The sequence below is a fragment of the Budorcas taxicolor genome, chromosome 5, assembly GCF_023091745.1.
Source record: "Budorcas taxicolor isolate Tak-1 chromosome 5, Takin1.1, whole genome shotgun sequence".
In the NCBI taxonomy this organism is placed as follows: domain Eukaryota; kingdom Metazoa; phylum Chordata; class Mammalia; order Artiodactyla; family Bovidae; genus Budorcas; species Budorcas taxicolor.
In genome coordinates, this window is record NC_068914.1 from 20,280,692 (window position 1) to 20,300,938 (window position 20,247).

Below are 20,247 nucleotides of genomic sequence, written 5' to 3' on the forward strand. Positions count from 1 at the left end.
TAGAGACCTCCAACCTTGTTTCAGTCCCCTAAAGAGGATAGTTACTATCTCAGAGCAGCCACAGGGGATGAGGTTAGTGTCACCCCTTTATGCCTTCTGCAGGCGAAAGGAGATGGGAGGCAGGGTCCTGCTTCTGCTTAGGTCCAGTGTCCCCTGGATGCCATTTTCCTGGCTATTCCAACCCTTTCCCAACCCTGGCCTGTCATGACACCAGCATGGAAGCTGGTAAGGGCAGGGACTGGTTCTATATGGGTAGCCAGCAGAGACGAGGTTCTCAGGATATTTTTGTAGACTAGACACAGCTGGATCCAGTGCATACTGTATACAGCATGAGGGTTCAGAGCATGGTTGAACCAAGCTGCCTATGTTCACTTCCCTGCTCTGACATCTGCTAGCTGAATGCCTTGGGGAGCCTTTAACTTGCATGTGCTCCAGTTTCCGCACTTGTTAAAAATGAGACAATACTACTTCCTTCACAAGGACATTATGAGAATTAAGTGAGTTGAAGCAGGAAGCCCTCTAGTAGTAAGTGCTCAATGGTTGTTAACTGTCAATTAGCACTACTATATTTAGCTGCATAATACTGGACAAACCACATCTCTGAGCCTTGGTTTTTGTTCATGTAAAGTAGTGATATTATCCACCTCACAAGGTTGTTGGGAAGATTGAGAATATCATGTACAGGGGACTTAGTATACTGCTTGGAAAACAATGGGTAAGAAGTCAGCCATTTACTGTGTTGGGCAGACTTTATTTTCCTGTGCTCCAAAATCACTGTACATGGTGGCTGCAGCCATGAAATTAAAAGATGCTTACTCCTTGGAAGAAAAGCTATAACCAACCTAGACAGCATATTAAAAAGCAGAGACATTACTGACAAAGTTCCATCTAGTCAAAGCTATGGTTTTTCCAGTAGTCATGTATGAATGTGAGAGTTGGATCATAAAGAAAGCTGAGTACCAAAGAGTTGATGCCTCTGAACTGTGGTGTTGGAGAAGACTCTTGAGAGTCCCTTGTACAGAAAGGAGATCAAACCAGTCAATCCTAAAGGAAATCAGTCCTGAATAATCACTGGAAAGACTGATGCTGAAGCTGAAGCTCCAATACTTTGGCCATCTGATGCAAAGAACAGACTCATTGGCAAAGACCCTGATGCTAGGAAAGATGGAAGGCAGGAGGAGAAGGGGGCTATACAGGATGAGATGGTTGGATGGCATCACTAACTCGATGGTGAGTTTGAACAAGCTCTGGAAGTTGGTGATATACAGGGAATCCTGGCATGCTGCAGTTCACGGGGTCACAAAGAGTTCGACACAACTGAGTGACTGAACTGGATTGATTCCAGTCTTTAAGGGTCTTCTTTGTTGAGTGAACAACTGGCTGGATATATTAGTAGTCCAGGTGGACTCTGGAAAAGATAAACATACTCTGGACCTCCCTTGTTGGGGGCACATCAAGAATAGCTTCCAGATACAACATCCATCAACCTGATTCACTGGTTAATTTCCTCCAGTGTTGAGTCACCTAGTGGTCATCTTTCCATTGGAGAAATGTCTCAGAGAGGCTCCATTTCCAGATCTGTGCCTGAGCAGGAGCCTCAAAACCCTACCCTCAAGGATGGATTAATGGTGGTATTTCAACCAAAGGGTGGTTAGTGAGGGATTATTCAGGGCAGGACCTTTACAAGTCAGCAAATGTCAAACCAAACCAAAAACACCCTACTTGTTCCTTGTCCCCAAACCGAGTCCTCCACCATGTGCTGACTCAAATGTCCCCACAAGACTGGCAGAGTGGGGGTCCTATACACACCAGGACCTCAGGAAGGGAAAGATGGCAGTGAATGCCTGCCTCCCAGGTTCACAGAGGCCAACCTCTGGAACATGAGGAAGGTCGACCTGCAGTTCTCAGCTCTGAGTCCTGGGCCAAAAGGGGATGTTAGGAAGTGCCTCCTCCGTGAGGGCCAGCCTTTTTTACCTCGCTGTTCTCTGAACTCGGAATGGGTCCCAAGTGGACTGGGGTTTTCCCCTCCTTTTTGTGATCTTATTCATACACAAAAAAACCTTAGAGGTTAAAAAAAATTAAATCATTTGATTATGCTTTTACTAAACCACTTTAAAGAACTAACTTACATGCAACCTAGATAAGAGGTGACAGTGCTTAAACTTTTCCTTTGATGGGTGATATGTGGCTGAGAAGTGATTCTTTTCCCAGGTCTTTTCCTCCTCCAATCTAAATACCTCTCAGTTCAGTTCAGTTGCTCAGTCGTGTCCGACTCTCTGCGACCCCATGAATCGCAGCACGCCAGGCCTCCCTGTCCCTCACCAACTCCCGGAGTTCACTCAGACTCACGTCCATCGAGTCCGTGATGCCATCCAGCCATCTCATCCTCTGTCGTCCCCTTTTCCCCCTGCCCCCAATCCCTCCCAAGATCAGAGTCTTTTCCAATGAGTCAACTCTTCACATGAGGTGGCCAAAGTTTCAGCTTTAGCATCATTCCTTCCAAAGAACACTCAGGGCTGATCTCCTTCAGAATGGACTGGTTGGATCTCCTTGCAGTCCAAGGGACTCTCAAGAGTCTTCTCCAACACCACAGTTCAAAAGCATCAATTCTTCGGCGCTCAGCCTCCTTCACAGTCCAACTCTCACATCCATACATGACCACTGGGAAAACTATAGCCTTGACTAGACGGACCTTAGTCGGCAAAGTAATGTCTCTGTTTTTGAATATGCTATCTAGATTGGTCATAACTTTTCTTCCAAGGAGTAAGCATCTTCTAATTTCATGGCTGCAGTCACCATCTGCAGTGATTTTGGAGCCCAAGAAAATAAAGTCTGACACTGTTTCCCCATCTATTTGCCATGAAGTGATGGGACCAGATGCCATGATCTTCGTTTTCTGAATACCTCTAGGTACGTTCAAAACAGACCCAAACCTTTGGAATAAGCTGCCCACTGATCCACTCGTTCAGCAAGTGTTTATCAAGCACCTACTATGTGCAAGATACAGGGCCATGAGGGTGAGGTATGAAAAACACAGACCCTGCCTGGAGGAGTTCCATATAACCAGGACAAGACAAGTAAAGGACTTTGGCCCCCTGAGTCCTGGTCATGCCTACCAAGGAATACACCCACAGAGGTCAGGGTTTTATATTATAATGATGATGCAAACATTAAAATTTAAGAAAAACTTTGGCTAGTCACTGCACATAATCTGTCTTAGCACAACTATTTCCATTTGTCTTTCCTTTCATTTCCTAACTATGGCGTACACATCATGTTCTATAGCAGAAGCAATCACAACCTGCTTACCAGAGAATACTTTTCCACCATTTATATTTTTATATATTCCTGCTTAGTTTTCATAATTCACACTTTCAAAAGCTATACGCTGCTCTATTCTGGTTCCTGTGCCATAATTACAAACTATTCCCCTGTTGTTGGACTTCTACTTTTTTTCTTGGATTGTGGATAACAGTGCAGTGTTCATGGACTCAGCACTGCCTGTGGAGCATCTCTTCCACCCGGGTCCTGTGCTGAGAGCTTCAGGGCCCAGGAGTCACCAGCCACCATCCTCTAAGAGCCCAAGGTTCCATTGACACATAAAGTCCCAAAGCACACCAGCAAACCATTTTAGCAAAATGCAAAGAAACCTTGGAAGACATACCGAGTGAATCATGCTAAAAGCCCCAGCAAAAGGGACTGAAGTCTGAGGGGCCCAAAAGAATTCTACATTTTCAGAATGACTGAAGTAAAGTGTTTGAGGAAGTCCCAGCTCCCAAATTTCAGTTACCAGCAGACCTGAAACTACCTCCACACGAGGTTGTATTTCTAAACGGCAAGTCTTCTGATTTCATTGGCAACTGAGGGAAAACCCACCTTTAATTCAGAATGAATTCCCTAACCCTGTTGCCAGCCAGGAAATCCCAGACACCTTGCCCACACACAGGAGAAAGAATTTAGGCCCATTTCTGGCATGGTGGAGCTACTGCATGGGCTGGCCTCTCTCTGGACCTTCCTGTCTTCTCTCCACTTCTCACTCTAAACAGAGGGTGGGAAAGGAGCCGTATGGCTTGGATTTTCTTGTTATTTGACTTTTCCACTGTTTGGGGGTGGGGGTGTTGGTGGGGTGTTTTGGGCCTCACTGTGCAGTTTGTAGAATCTTATTTCCCTGACCAGAAATCAAACCAGGGTCCCCTGCAGTGGAAGTGCTGAGTCCTAACCACTGGGATGACCACCAGAGAATCCCTTCACTCTTTCTTCTTTAAATTAATTATCAATCAGGCTGTGCTTCAATTAATTAGTTGCAGCATGTAGAATCTAATTCCCTGACCAGGGATTGAACCCAGGCCCCTTGCACTGGGAGAATAGACTTAGCCACTGGACCACCAGGGAAGTCCCTCTACTCTTTCTTTAGAAATAAAAGAACTCACATTCACTTATTCTACCCCACCAGGATTGTCTCTCATGTGAAACCCTCTTCTCCGGTCCCCATCCTAACCCAACTGCCAGAGACTGATGTAGAAGAAACACTAAAGGTACACAGCCCAGCTGGAAATTCTAGGCCTCAGACAACCTGGGAGCTATGGTTTTGCCCTCTTCCTTAGACTCCGAGGCCCCACAGGATCAGATGTGTGGCCAGTGATGTGGGAGGAAGAGTGGTTACTGGTCAGATACTGCCCTTCTAGGAATTACTGAACAGCAGAAACTCTTTATCATTTTCCCCTCCAAGGCTGGCCCCAAAGTCTATCTCCAGTATTTGGTAAACCTCGGGGGATTTGGCAGAGCACTTATCACTCATTGTGAAGGGAGTTGGTGCTCAGTTGCTCAGTCCTGGCTGACCCTTTGTGACCCCGTGGACTGTAACCACCATGCTCCTCTGTCCATGGAATTTTCAAGGCAAGAATACTGGAGTGGGTTGCCATTTCCTTCTCCAGGAAGGGAGTTTACTTGCTGCTACAAAGCCTTGAGCTTGGGAGTAGGCATAGATCTCACAATGACAGCTTGGTCAGTACTCTGTAATCAGTGACTAACCAGCCCGCTCTGGAAGCTTCATCCCATCCCAGTCTTCACTAGAGAGGAGACCCAAGGCAAGTCACATCCAGATCTAGTCAGGTCCTGGTGATGGGACAACAGTGGGACCTTCCTCACCAGTAGAGGGCCACATACTAAGTTCACTAGCTTTTTTGGTCTGGATCTCTCTGGCTTTGAAAGATTTCAGAAAATGAATTCTCCCACCAGACTCAGCCCAAGGGAAACATATCTCCAATGATACTCAGTAGGTGCTAAATAAATGCATGTCTATTTTCTTGGCAGAGATTCTGCAGACTATAGCCAGAGAAAGAGCCCAGAAATAACTAGCACCTGATCCTCAAACTCAGCTGAAATCGAGTAGCGAGCATTAAGAAACCCTTGTGTTAAGGGCGTGGGGTAGATGGAAAGATGTGTGATTAAGGAAGCAGAGTCAGATGGCCATGGCGAAGTCTAGGCAGTGAGTATATGGCTGTTCACTGCAAAGTTCTTTCAATTTTACTATCTGTTTGAAAATTTCCATAGTGCATTGTTGGAAGGAAAATCCTGATGCCTGGTCTAAACCTATAGATGCATTTAATTGGTACAGCCTTTGCACCAAGAGTTGTAAGAACTCCACCAAGGTTGACTCTCCTTGTCTGGTGTGTGGTAAGTGTGGTTCAGATCAGCAAAATCAGCATCAACTGGGAACCTGTTAGAAATGTGAATTCTGGGGCCCACTTCCAAATCTCCCTGGTGGCTTAGATGCTAAAGAACCTGTCTGCAGTGCAGGAGACCCAGGCTCGATGCCTGGTTGGAAAGATAGCTTGGAGAAGGGAATGACTACCCACTCCAGTGTTCTTGCTTGGAGAATCCCATGGACAGAGGAGCCTGGCAGGCTACAGTCCATGGGGTTGCGAAGAGTCAAACATGACTGAGCAACTGACACTTTCATTCCAAATCTACAGAATCAGAAACTCAGGTGGTGGGCCCAACAATTGTTATTTAAGAAACACCTTCCAGTGTTTCTGGTGCACGCTAGCTAAAGCTAGTGGTTTCCAAACTTGGCTGCACATTGGAATCATCTAAGGAATTTGGCAGGGGTAATCAACACGATTTCAGAACCAGGCTCAGACCTTCTGAATTAGGCCTTAGGAGCCTATACTCTTTTTCATAAGCTCCCCAGTGATTCTGATATTAACCAGAGTTTGTGCCCAGGCCCTTCCTCATGCCAGTCAGGAACTGAGCCTGCTGGGGAGATTAGGGCCAGGTACCCTGGCTCCTTGATCCACTGTTGACCCCACTGTCCACCTCCATACATTACCCATTGTTTATGTCAATCAGGTGGTTTTGTTAGCTCCCTTACTTCTAGTTCTCAAACTTTGCTGTACATTTCGATCACCTGGGAGATTTAAAATACCAGAAAACTTTCTCTGAAATAAGTAGAGTATTAGAAACGTACTCTGGTATCATTGTATCTCTCCTGCAATTCCCCTCACTCCAGGCTTGCACCCAACTTCAAGAGGGTAGGTGAGAAGGGAGTTCTGTGGCTTCCGTGATTGCTAATTTGCTCAATCATCAATCTCAAGCCATATTTCTGGAATCCAAGCATGAGATGTAGAGCTACTTCCTGCTCTGCCACGAGCTTGCCCGTTACTCCGGAATTGTTACCTTTGTTCCCCGGGGTTACCAAGGAGGTTGGAGAAGCCATTAAAAGGAGTGACACAGAACTCCTTTTCACCTTCTTGTCTAAAAAGATTTGGTAAATAATGTCCTCAAAAAATGCTGGGAAGGGACTTTACAATGGTTAGGACACTGCTTTTCCACTGCAGGGGGCAAGGGTTTGATCTCTGGTGGGGGAACTACAATCCCACAACCTGTGCAGTGTAGCCAAAATAATAATAATAATAATAATAATAATAATAATAATAATAATGCTGTGGGGAACAATGGGAAAGGGAAGAAAATGAGACAGAAGGAGGAGGGGATGTTCCTCACAGTAAGCTTGTCACTTTCCCAGGCCCCAAGCAAGGTGGGAGACTCAACATTAACCAGGGAAAGAGTCCTGCCTGATCTAAGAGCAGTTGAGAGCACTCTCGGCCCCAGGGCAATCCAACGGAGCAGGAGATGTTTCCTCTTCCTGAGTGTGTCCTCAAATACCAAGAAAGAAGCTTACAGGATGGTGGGGTTCAAAATTTACCAGGGTTCTCCTCTTGTAGATGAGGATACTGAGATTCAGAAAAGAAGCAACTTGCCCATCATATGCTGGCAAAGAGAGAGCCAGAGTCTAAACCCGTATGTGTCTCCAAAGACTGGACTTATGCAGCGTCTAAGTAGTCAAGCTCAGATCAAAGTCTCCAGACTCCAGGGCTTTTGCTCTTTCCCAATAGCTGCTGTTTGTCTCAGAACAGCAGCTGCAGGAAGGTCTTAGAGACCATGAGTCAACCTGTCCTTAGATTCAAGGCAGCGACAATCGTCTCCAAGTGAGCAGCCCCCAGCATTACCCACCTTCTCAGCTGATCCCAAACTCTTGGTCCGAGTATTTCTAAGCCAACATGACTGAGTTCTAAAACACAAGAACCTGTCTGGTGATTTTCTTTTAACAAGACTTATTGTGTCCCAACCCAACCACCCCCAGAAGAATCACTAATTAGTGCCCAGGAAAGGCAGGAGAGTTTGAACTCAAAGACATTCACCTCCTCTGGCTCCAGTCCCTGTCTTTGTCCCTGCCAGAGCTGCACTGCCAAGGGCCAGAGCTGAGCCTGAGGTTGTGTTTCTAGATGCAGGCAAAGTCAGACAGGGAGAGTTTGAGTCTTTTGCATACAATAGGAGCACCTTCAGGTCAGCTGACAGCCTGGCCCAAGGGAGGGTCGGAGATTGCTTCTCAAGGTCTGCCCACCTCTGAAAGCACACACCTGCAGCCATCCCAGAGACCATCCTGGAGGGACAGGGATCCAAGGACCTCAGACCTTTATGGACTCAGATTGAATTCTTACATTTGTGACTTGGGAAAAAGAGCACTGGGATTAAATGGAGAGGGCAGTTTCACTTATCACTCCATTAATCTATTTTACTCCTTATCCATTCAAGCATTCAATAGATAGTTTTGGGTCATCAACTGTGAGCTGGCACTGCTATGTACTTAGTAGGATGGTGTCATGACAGCGCAAGGAGTCCAGTTATAATTTTCTTGAAGGAGTCCATGCTCTTGATGTAAACTCCTAAGGCCACTACAGGAACCCCTTAAGACAACTGATGAACACTCTTTTTGGAAAAATGACTGTAACCATAAAACTATTCACATAATTTTAGGGGTTTTAGAGTTAAACCTTCTATTCTGATGTTTTCTACCTGAACTCTTCCATCACTTCTCCTGGACATATTATTTCCCTACTGTAGACCTCAGTTTCCCCATCTGTAACATGAATTCTCTAGACTCTCTTGGCCATACAGTCTCAAATCTCACACATCAGTGATTTCAGAAGTCCCCTAGTTCTTAGAGAGCAAGCCACCTAAAATGAGATTGGAAAGAGGAAAGCATGCATGACTTTGGAAGTGTTTAAAGATGAATAGAAGGTGGAAGCTTCCTGCTTCCCTGGTAGCTCAGCTGGTAAAGAATCCACCTGCAATGCGGGAGACCTGTGTTCGGTCCCTGGATTGGGACCGTCTATGGGGTAGCAAAGAGTCAGACACAACAGAGCAACTAAGCACAGCACAGAATGTGGAAGATGCAAAACACAGTTCTTTTTTTTTTTTTTTTTTCGACCCCATGGACTGTAGCCCATCAGGCTCCTCTGTCCATGGGATTGTCCAGGCAAGAATACTGGAATGGGTTGCCATTTCCTTCTCCAGGGGATCTTCCCGGCCCAGGGATTGAACCCAGGTCTCCTGCATTGCAGGCTGACGCTTTAACCTCTGAGCCACCAGGGAAGCCCCAAAACACAGTTCTTAAGAGAGATAGGAGGGAAAGAATGCTGGCCCCACCTGAGGAATAATCAGTCTTTCCCAAGGACAAAGACTGTCTGGATAGGACAGTAATAAACCCCTCAGGAAAGCGTCAGGCCTATGGTGACACTCCGAGGCCACCCCTTTAATCAGAGGAATTTCCAGGAGGATGTCATCAAATGTCCCATCCATTCAGTAAATAACTATTGAGGAAGGCTGTAGGGATACCAATGTATTGTTCAGAGGTCTGAGGAAGACCCTAACCTCATGAGTGTCCTTTCTGGAGCAGAAAACAGACAACTCACATGTAAAACAAGATCATTTTAGGTTATCAGGAAGCAAGAAGAGAATAAAACCAGGAATGGATAAAGGATGTGTTTGTGTGGGGAGGAGTACTTTACATGGGGTCCACAGAAAAAGTGATGTTTGAGCTTAGACCTGAATGGTAAGAACAAACCAGCCAGGAGAAGATGGGGGAAAGGGCTTTCAAGGCAGAGGGAACAGCAAGGGAAAAGATCCTGAGATGGGAAAGAACTTGGCAAAGCAGTGAGGAGGTACTGGGGTCTGAAAGTCTTAGAGCCGAGGGGCTAGAATCCACTGGAAGGTTTTACAGAGAGGAAAGGATGGATGCCTTTCAGACCATGGTGTCCCCCTCCCCCATTTACCTCTTTGACCTCATTGCTTCCTTTCCTTCCCCCAGCCGCACTGCTGGCCTCTGCCTTCCATCTGCACTGCTGGCCTCTGCCTTCCATCCGCTGCAGGCTACTATTAGTGAGTCCTTCACACTGGCTGTTCCCCCTGCCTAGACACTTTCCCCCAGATAGCTGCATGGCTCACTCCCTCTTTGTCAGTCTTTGCTCAGATGATATCCTCTGGATTTCGGCCTTGCCCACCTCCAAATTTAAAACTCTAACTCTTCAACCCACTACTCCCCATATCCATCCGTTTTATTTATCTCCAGAGTACTTACCACTTTCTATCGGTCAAATGATTTGTATACTCACTTATTAATTGTCTGTCTCTGTTGAAATGTCAGCTGCTTTAGGGGAGGGATTTTTGTATGTTTTATTCACTGCTGATCCCTAGTACCTGAACACTGCAACACAAGTAGGTATTCAGCGGAATTCCATGTGGGCCAGTGGTTAGGACTCTGAGCTTTCACTGCCAAAGTCCTGGGTTCAGTCCCTGGTGGGATCTTAGGATCTTAAGATCTCATGATACCACAAGCTGCTCGGTGTGGTCAAAAGAAAGAAAGAAGGAAAAACCAACCTAGTAGGTGTTCAGTAAATATTTCTGGAATGATTGAAACAAGAGGGAATTGCAGTATTTCAGACACGAGATGACAGTGTCTTGTAAAAGAATGGAAGCAGAAGAAACAGAGGCCATACTTTATCCAAATGTTGGACATCTGTGTTTCCACATTTTGACACCAATATGGTAATGCCGCTATGAGTATTCATGTACAAATTTTTGTGTAGACATGAACTGTATTTTCAATTCTCTTGGGCATAAACACAGGAGTAGACTTGCTATGTCATACAGTAACTCTATGTTGAACTTTGTGAGGAACTGCTGGACTGTTTCCTAAAGCTTCACCTTTGTCATCATCTTCATTTTGTTGATGAGGAAACTGAGGTGGGGAGGAAGAGAGGTGATTTGCTCCTATTCCCCAGCTACTGAGTGGCAGAAAGTATTCTGAAATGTTAGGCTGAGCAATTCTAGAGTTGGCTGGTCCCCAGCCCAAGTGCTCTTTTACCATCCCCTACATATTAGGTCTGGGGAACCCAGTGTAAAATCTCTCTTTTGCCTTCCTGTTTAATATCAATACCTGAACTAGATCAAAGACCAAAAAAAGAAAAAATCTTAATTTTTTGAGACTTGTGCTCAGACCACCACATTCCTCAGTTCATTTCAGTTCAGTCGCTCAGTCATGTCCGACTCTTTGTGACCCCATGAATCGCAGTACGCCAGGCCTCCCTATCCATCACCAACTCCCGGAATTCACTCAAACTCATGTCCATCGAGTCAGTGATGCCATCCAGCCATCTCATCCTCTGTTGTCCCCTTCTCCTCCTGCCTCCAGTCCCTCCCAGCATCAGAGTCTTTTCCAATGAGTCAACTCTTCGCATGAGGTGGCCAAAGTACTGGAGTTTCAGCTTTAGCATCATTCCTTCCAAAGAAATCCCAGGGCTGATCTCCTTCAGAATGGACTGGTTGGATCTCTTTGCAGTCCAAGGGACTCTCAAGAGTCTTCTCCAATACCACAGTTCAAAAGCATCAATTCTTCGGCACTCAGCTTTCCTCACAGTCCAGCTCTCACATCCATACATGACCACTGGGAAAACCATAGCCTTGACTAGACGGACCTTAGTCGGCAAAGTAATGTCTCTGCTTTTCAATATACTATCTAGGTTGGTCATAACTTTTCTTCCAAGGAGTAACCGTCTTTTAATTTCTTGGCTGCAGTCACCATCTGCAGTGATTTTGGAGCCCAAAAAAATTAAGTCTGACACTGTTTCTACTGTTTCCCCATCTATTTCCCATGAAGTGATGGGACCGGATGCCATGATCTTCGTTTTCTGAATGTTGAGCTTTAAGCCAACTGTTTCACTCTCCTCTTTCACTTTCATCAAGAGGCTTTTTAGTTCCCCTTCACTTTCTGCCATAAGGGTGGTGTCATCTGCATATCTGAGGTTATTGATATTTCTCCTGGCAATCTTGATTCCAGCTTGTGTTTCTTCCAGTCCAGCGTTTCTCATGATGTCCTCTGCATATAAGTTAAATAAGCAGGGTGACAATATACAGCCTTGAAGTACTCCTTTTCTTATTTGGAACCAGTCTGTTGTTCCACATCCAGTTCTAACTGTTGCTTCCTGACCTGCATATAGGTTTCTCAAGAAGCAGGTCAGGTGGTCTGGTATTCCCATCTCTTTCAGAATTTTCCACAGTTTATTGTAATCCACACAGTCAAAGGCTTTGGCATAGTCAATAAAGCAGAAATAGATGTTTTTCTAGAACTCTCTTGCTTTTTCAGTGATCCAGCGGATGTTGGCAATTTGATCTCTGGTTCCTCTGCCTTTTCTAAAACCAGCTTGAACATCAGGGAGTTCACGGTTCACATATTGTTGAAGCCTGGCTTGGAGAATTTTGAGCATTACTTTACTAGCGTGTGAGATGAGTCCAATTGTGCGGTAGTTTGAGCATTCTTTGGCATTGCCTTTCTTTGGGATTGGAATGAAAACTGACCTTTTCCAGTCCTGTGGCCACTGCTGAGTTTTCCAAATTTGCTGGCATATTGATTGCAGCATTTTCAACAGGCAAATTTGGCCTTGGAATACGGAATGAAGCAGCGCAAAGACTAATAGAGTTTTGTCAAGAAAATGCAGTGGTCATAGCAAACACCCTCTTCCAACAACACAAGAGAAGACTTTACACATGGACATCACCAGACGGTCAACACCGAAATCTGATTATATTCTTTGCAGCCAAAGATGGAGAAGCTCTATACAGTCAGCAAAAACAAGACTGAGAGCTGACTGTGGCTCAGATCTTGAGCTCCTTATTACCAAATTCAGACTTAAACTGAAGAAAGAAGGGAAAACCACTAGACCATTCAGGTATGACCTAAGTCAAATCCCTTATGACTATACAGTGGAAGTGAGAAATAGATTTAAGGGACTAGATCTGATAGATAGAGTGCCTGATGATGGAATAAGGTTTGTGACATTGTACAGGAGACAGGGATCAAGACCATCCCCATGAAAAAGAAATGCAAAAAAGCAAAATAGCTGTCTGAGGAGGCCTTACAAATAGCTGTGAAAAGGAGAGAAGTGGAAAGCAAAGGAGAAAAGGAAACATACAAGCATCTGAATGCAGAGTTCCAAAGAATAGCAAGAAGAGATAAGAAAGCCTTCCTCAGTGATCAAGGCAAAGATATAGAGGAAAACAACAATGGGAAAGACTAGAGATCTCGTCAAGAAAATTAGAGACACCAAGGGAACTTTTCATGCAAAAATGGGCTCAGTAAAGGACAGAAATGGTATGGACCTAACAGAAACCACATTCCTACAAAATATAAATAAGTAGCCCACCTGAATCTATGCACAACTTAGTATACTGTTTTCACTTCCATTATTTTTTTGAGATGTAAGTCAGAGACCATAATATTCACCCTTTAAAATTCAGTAGTTTGTTAGTATCCTCACCACTAAGTCCAGAACATTTGCATCAGTCCAAAAAGAAACCCTGTATCCATTAGCAGTCACTTTCCACTCCTCCTTCCACCTAGTCCCTGCCAATCACTTTCTGCCTCTATCGATTTGTCTATTCTGGATATTTTCATATAATTGGAATCATATAATATGTGACCTTTGACTGGCTTCTTAGAATCATATTTTGAAGTTTCCCTGTGTTGTAGCATATATCAGCACCTCTTTCCTTTTCTCAGTCAAATGCTGTTCACACTTTATCCAAATGTTGGACATCTGAGTTTCCACATTTTGACACTAATATGGTAATGCTGCTATGAGTATTCATGTACAAATTGTTGTGTAGACATGAACTGTATTTTCAGTTCTCTTGGGCATAAACACAGAAGTAGACTTGCTATGTCATATGGTAACTCTATGTTGAACTTTGTGAGGAACTGCCAGGCTGTTTGCTAAAGTTTCACCTTTGTCATCATCCTCATTTTGTTGATGAGGAAACTGAGGTGGGGAGGAAGTGAGGTGATTTGCTCATATTCCCCAGCTATTGAGTGGCAGACCCAGGGGACGGATGGGGGTGCCCATGTAAAGGAATCCTCTTTCCAATGCATTTCATCCATTCTTCAAAATTTTCGAGTTCCTTCTATGTGCCAATCACTAGTCTAGGCACTGACATTGCCTCTAAACGCAAGATAGATAGAATCCCCACCTTCTCAAGACATAGTCCAGTAGAGAAAACAGAAAATAATTACAGCTTTGACAAGCACCACGGTGAAGTCTATGGGAGGGTATGGCTTAACTTATCCTGTTCTTTGTGTAGTGGGGAAGAACTTGGGTTGGAGCCAGCCATCCCAGTTTCAAATCCTTACTCTCCACATACTAGTCGAGGGACTTGGGCAAGTTCCCTACCCCCATGCCTCCTTTTCTTATGTGGAAAATGGACAGGGTAATAGCGCATACTCTGAGGGTATAAGGTAGATTCAGTACATCAAAATCTGTAAAGCACTTAAAACCTGGCCTTGGTAAATCCCAAAGAAATACTAGCTGTTGAAGTAGCTATTATACTGTCTACACTTTACCCTTCATTCTGGAGTACAAACTCTGGTCCCTCCACCCTGCTCTGTTACCCACTCCATTTCCCTACTGCCCATACACAGAGCTCTGGCCAAGAACTAAGCAGAATTCCCACAGTGCTGTGTTCCAGGGTCCTGCAGGTGAGTTCATCTGGTTTGGTGCCCCAATTACAGTCCCTGGATACCAGGTTCCTCATAGTACAGAGAAGGAAATGCTTTGTCGTCTATTCATCTTTTCTCCTTAACCAGACTGTGGGCTTCTTGAAGCCAGGCTTTCTCACTTCTGCTGCTGCTGCCGCTGCTAAGTCGCTTCTGCACTGCTCAAAAACATCTTGGTGAGGAAAACAAATGGAGGCCGAGTCATAGAGTGGGTGGTAGGGCTACAGGAGTGCAGGCTCTGGATCCAGACGGACCTGGTCCTGAGCTCTGCTCCTCCACCTAGAGTGGCCTGCCCTGGGCGGGTTGTTGAGCCTCTTTGTCTCATCTATGAAGTGTATGTGTATGGTGGGGGAGCGGCCTCTCAGAGCTGTGGCGGATCTATAGTGAGCAGCAGCAGTTCCTTGTGTGTGCCAGGAAGACTCCAGAAGCCCATGCTTGCCAGCAGTCTCATCATGGCAGTGCTGCCAGAGGAGCTGGAGCCCTGCAGGGGCGGCACGCCCAGCAGAGACAGCTGAGTACAGGAAGTACAAAAATGTCAGGAGGAAACCGAGCTGTCAGAGATGTCCTCTGATCACTATCACGTACATGGGGTTGAGTGGAACAGAATTTGCTATTTGGGCTGTTTTCCTTTCCCAATCTCATAGATGCTCCTTTTGCTATTTTTATGAAGTGCCAACAGGAACAAGAAGTATTCATTTAACTACATCCAGTGACTTAAGAAATGCATGTGAGCAGAGATTGTGTAATTCTCAAACTGCCAGCACCATTAGCCTATAAGTCCGAGAAATACTGTAACTCCTAAATCATGCTCTGTTCCTGGGAAATTTCCTGGATTGGCTTTATCACATTACTCCAGAGTTACAACAGAGTTGTAAATTAAGTAAATTTAGTTACATTAGTGTAATTAAGTTAAAAATTCTTCCAACTCAATGGTGCCCTGCCAAGGAGACCACAGGTCAGCAGTGCATGTCCCATATTTAATCTTCAGAAGCGTGCGAGGAACAATACCGTGTTTGCCATTGAAAAGTGTCTTTTCTTCAGGTGGGCTTCATTAAGGATGAGCTGCTTATTTGTGTCAAAAGTGGTCACGGAATTTTTCTATTGCAATGAACAAGAATTCAAAAGTAAAAGTCATACACACACACACTTTTTTTTTTTTTAAGTGGCTTTCCTTTTTTTTTTTTCCTGTGGCAATTTTGAGAGGCAGCAGCTGTGTGAGGATTATCATTCCTGAGAGGCTCACCACAGTAGCTGGGAAGTTGAAAAGAGGCTATGGCAACTTCTGCTTCATCTCTGTTTTGAATTCAGAGGCTCTTACAGCCAGGAGAATTTTGCACAGAAGGAGCCCCCAGCAGAATTCTGAACTCAGAGAAATCTTACTCATTTTGGCAGGGGTGGACCTGAAATTCCCCTTTACTTAGTAAACTCCTGAGATAGAGCAAATAAATTGTGCAAATGTAGATCCAGGGTTGGGAGTGGTTGGAGTGGCATTCCTAATGACTTAAGAAAACTTAAAGAGAATAAACTCTTCTAAGACTCCAGATTAGTTAAGAGACATGCCAATTATAAACCAGTGTCATCTAGAGTCCTCTTCTTAAACATTCTCTAAGATAGACTCTTCATGAATCAGTCTGTATTTTGCCCCAATTTGGTCAATTTGTCCATGAAATAAAAAATTGACTGGTTGGTGACAGGAAGAGAGAGTTGACTTCTCTTTGGTAGTGGCTAAAATTAGGCAAAAGAGAAGAAAAGAGAGAAAGAGAAAAGAGGCAAGAATTGGTCCACAATGAACTCATATTAAACAGAAACCAATAAAACCTGGAGAGTGAATGCTGGGGACAGAACTCTCAAATCCAGACTCTATGTAGACTGCTGAGCCCTGCCCACAGTAGACACCACAAGGTTTTGGCCCAGCCTTTGTAATGACATGTTTTCTGAATCAATAACCAGGACATACAACTGAAGGGAAATAGCAAATCTGAAATGAACATTGATTCAGAAAATCCAGGGCCTCTGGGCACAGCATTCTTGCATGCAAGTCTCAGATACCTGCAGCCTGCATCACTCTTGAACCCCAGCCCTGGGAGGGATTAGCTCACTAGAAGCACATGACCAACCCTTTACTCCTTGTTTGTAGGTAGAGGCAGTTGAGATTGCGGGTGATCCTCTATTTATTTGCAGCAGGCTCCTCTTGTCACCAGCAGCCCCTGTGCCTTGCTGGGGGTGTGGGGGAAAGGAGTCTGCCCTCTGCTGCTCAGCTCATTCTGAGAAAACACTACTTCCAGGCACCCTAGGTATAAAACCTTTGGCCCACTTTCCTTCCAGTTTTCAGCAGGGAGAACACTGTAGGGTCATCATGGTTTGCTTCTTGTGAAAATTCTGAAAACTTTCTCTGCTTAAGGAGGAAGGTATTGAATACAGAGGAAGCTAGAAGGCTCTTTATAATATCCCCAGATTATGCCTCAGGGAGAAAACTTATTGGTCCTTTGCAATAGAATCAAGAATTCAGAGGGAGGATGAGAACTGGGGGGAACTAGAAGCCTCTGCCACCTTTGGGGCCCGTAGTATCTTGTGTGTATTCTTACCAAGTAGCATCCTGGATGTAGTGTGGAACCAGATGTGTGGCCTGCCCTTCCATCCTTTGTCTCCTCCAAAGGAGACAATGTAGGGAAGGGAAAGGGCATCAGACCTGGGCTTCTGGCTCTGCCACCAGCTGTGCAGTGGGTTGTGGGGCAGTCACTCCACTCCTCTGGCTTCATGTCTTTCTCCTGAAAACAGGGGGTTTCCACCTTTTGGTTGAGAACCTCTGAATGCTGTGCAGATTTATATGGTACACGTGCATTCTCCTAGGAAGAAACATCTGTAATTTTCTCCAGGGACTAAAGCAATTCCCTGACCCCATGTGGATGAACTTGTGTCTGAGGGCCCTGTTCTCTGACTCTGGGAGCCCTGGGTGCCATTTCCTAGCCTTGCCATTGGACAGGGTTTCATGCAGGCTCTTGTCTCAGTGATCTCCTCCCCCGTCCCGATGCCTGCCACCCACACTTACTATTCTTTTTGTTCAACAAAGCCTTGCTTTTGACTGCAGAGCCAAGAAGTCAAGCTCCCCCACGGTGACGCTGCCGTCTCCCACTGACTGGTCACTGCTCTTCTCAGTGTACATGTCCTCAGGGTGGGGCATGCGCCCCAGGGACACCGCCATGATCTAAGCAGCTAACCCTTTAGCCTATTCTCATCCACACCTTCCTCCTCAAGCAGAGAAAATAATCAGGGTCTTAACAAGAACCAAACCACGGTGAACCAGAGTGTTTGTCTTTGCTGAAATCTGAATGGAAGGTAGGCCAAAGGCTTTTGCATCCAGGCTGCCTGGAAATGGTGTCTTCTCAGCAAGAGTTGAGCAGCCCAGGAAGTGGGCCCAGACGCCTCTTTCCAGCTCTTGCCTAGGCCTCTACTTTTCATTTCCTCTAAACCACCTCAGCCCCTCTGAGCAACCCACCAACAGCCCAGGAAGCACCATTAAAAATTAACTTCAGAGACCAGCCGCCCGCGCCGTGTCGAAGAAAAAAGGACTAAGTGCAGAGGAAAAGAGAACCCGCATGATGGAGATATTTTATGAGACGAAAGATGTATTTCAACTAAAAGACATGGAGAAGATTGCTCCCAAAGAAAAAGGCATTACTGCTATGTCAGTAAAAGAAGTCCTTCAAAGCTTGGTTGATGATGGTATGGTTGACTGTGAGAGAATTGCAACATCTAATTATTATTGGGCTTTTCCAAGTAAAGCTCTTCACGCCAGGAAACGTAAGTTGGAGGTTCTGGATTCTCAGTTATCTGAGGGAAACCAAAAGTATGCGAACCTACAGAAGAGCATCGAGAAAGCTAAAGTTGGCAGACATGAGACGGAAGAGCGAACTATGCTAGCCAAAGAGCTTTTTTCACTTTGAGAGCAAAAGGAACAGCTACAGGCTGAAGTAGAAAAGTACAGAGAATGTGACCCACAGGTTGTGGAAGAAATACGTCAAGCAAATCAAGTGGCCAAAGAAGCTGCTAACAGATGGACTGATAACATATTTGCCATAAAATCTTGGGCCAAAAGAAAATTTGGATTTGAAGAAAATAAAATTGATAAAAATTTTGGAATTCCAGAAGACTTTGACTACATAAACTAAAACGTTCCATGTTGTTGTTGATGGTGAAGGAGCTATGTGCTTGTGAATATGTAAATTTTTATACTATCCAGCTAAATATACTGAATTGTCATTTACCTGTAACTGTCTTTATCGTTTTGTTAATTTTAAATAAAGTACAGAGTGTGGATGTTGTCACTGTTATAAATAAATAAATAAATAAAATAAAATTAACTTCATTGTTTCCAATTTGTTCCACTCACTTAGATCAGACTTCACCTCCAAACCTTTAAAAGTTTTTTTAATTAAAAAAAATTTTTATTGTAGTATAGTTGATTTACAAAGTTGTATTAGTTTCAGGTATACAGCATAGTGATTCAGTTATACATATACGTTTATTCATTCTTTTTCAGATTGTTTTCCTATATAGGTTCTCACAGAATATTGAGTAGAGTTCGCTATGCTATACAGTAGGTCCATGCTGGCTGTAAGGTTTTAATCTCTTCCTACTCTGAGTTCTTTGCTCTGATTCCCTTGCCAGACTGCAAGCTCCTGAGGGGTAGGAACTCTGGCTCAGGCTTGGATGCCCTCTGTCTGCTGAAGTGAAGAAGGGCTCTACATCAGTGGGTCTCCCCTTTCCTCCATCTGGCTGATTACTATACTAATAACAGGGGCAAGGAGTGGTGAGAAGGCAGCTGGGAGCCAGTGGTCAACACACACTAGCCAAGGCTCAGGGAACAATTGCTCTCCTCCAGTCCAGGCTCTTCTTGTTGCCTACATGTCTGGGTTGCCCCCTCCGCAGTGGGCCAATGTGACAGAAAGAATAGCCTCAGACCAGCACCAACAGACAGGCCTCCTTCAGGGCTGCCAAGGGGGGGCAAAGGGGCACTTTTGCCTAAAGAGGGGAAATGGGGTGAATGAGCTGGGGTGCCCAGCCCAAGGGCAGTCAGACAGCCCTGACCACGAATGGTGTGACTTTTGCTGGAGGGCCACATAGAACAAGAGATCAAGTTACTGTTTCTAATACATGCCACTTGATTCTCCTCTGGGGTAAGCAGGGAACTTCCTCTGAAGGTTTGCCTTGATCAAGGACCCCTTTGGCCATCTGAGAGACCCTATGGGCCCCCTCTCAGAATACTGTTAAAAAAAGTGTATAATATACATAGAGTTTCAATGGAAATGATCATACGGAATACCAGGAATCAAAATACTTTTAACACTGTGATGTAGTGTTGCATGTGCACCTATATGAATACATTAAATAACCCAGTCTAAGGCAAGCTAGTGCTCACCTTAATTTTGTAGGGATGAACTTATATGTTGAGATACCCTCAACAACCATAAACTGATATGACAATATCTATGACTCTTATGGGTGACAAAGTCATAGGCATCGTTGACACTATTGCTTGACATCCACTTCCATACTGAGAGAAAATGCTCAATTCCGGTTAGAGGTTGGTGAATGTTAAGGTGTGATTTATTTCAAGTTCACAGACTCCTTCTGATTCTGTCTGTGAGGCTACAGGGTTAAGAACCTTTAACCTGGATCCTCCCACAGTCCTGGGACAGCAGCAAGACTTCTAAGGCAGTGCTTCTCAAACTGGCTACACATTAGCAGCATCTAGTAAGGTGCTGCCTGGCCCCACTCCTGACCACCTGAATTAGAATCCCTGAGGAGAGGATTCCAGCATCTGGTGGGGTTTTTTAAACTTCTCATTTTTGAGTTTA

The 20,247-nt window shown here is 44.8% G+C and overlaps 1 protein-coding gene across 1 annotated transcript; it reads left to right on the plus strand.

Annotated features, from left to right (window-relative positions):
• Positions 1–17,718: 17,718 nt before the first annotated feature.
• LOC128047505 (meiotic nuclear division protein 1 homolog) lies at positions 17,719–18,558 on the plus strand. Its single transcript, XM_052639733.1, is given in 2 exon segments — positions 17,719–17,725; positions 17,930–18,558. Coding segments are annotated over 2 exon segments (636 nt in total).
• Positions 18,559–20,247: the final 1,689 nt, after the last annotated feature.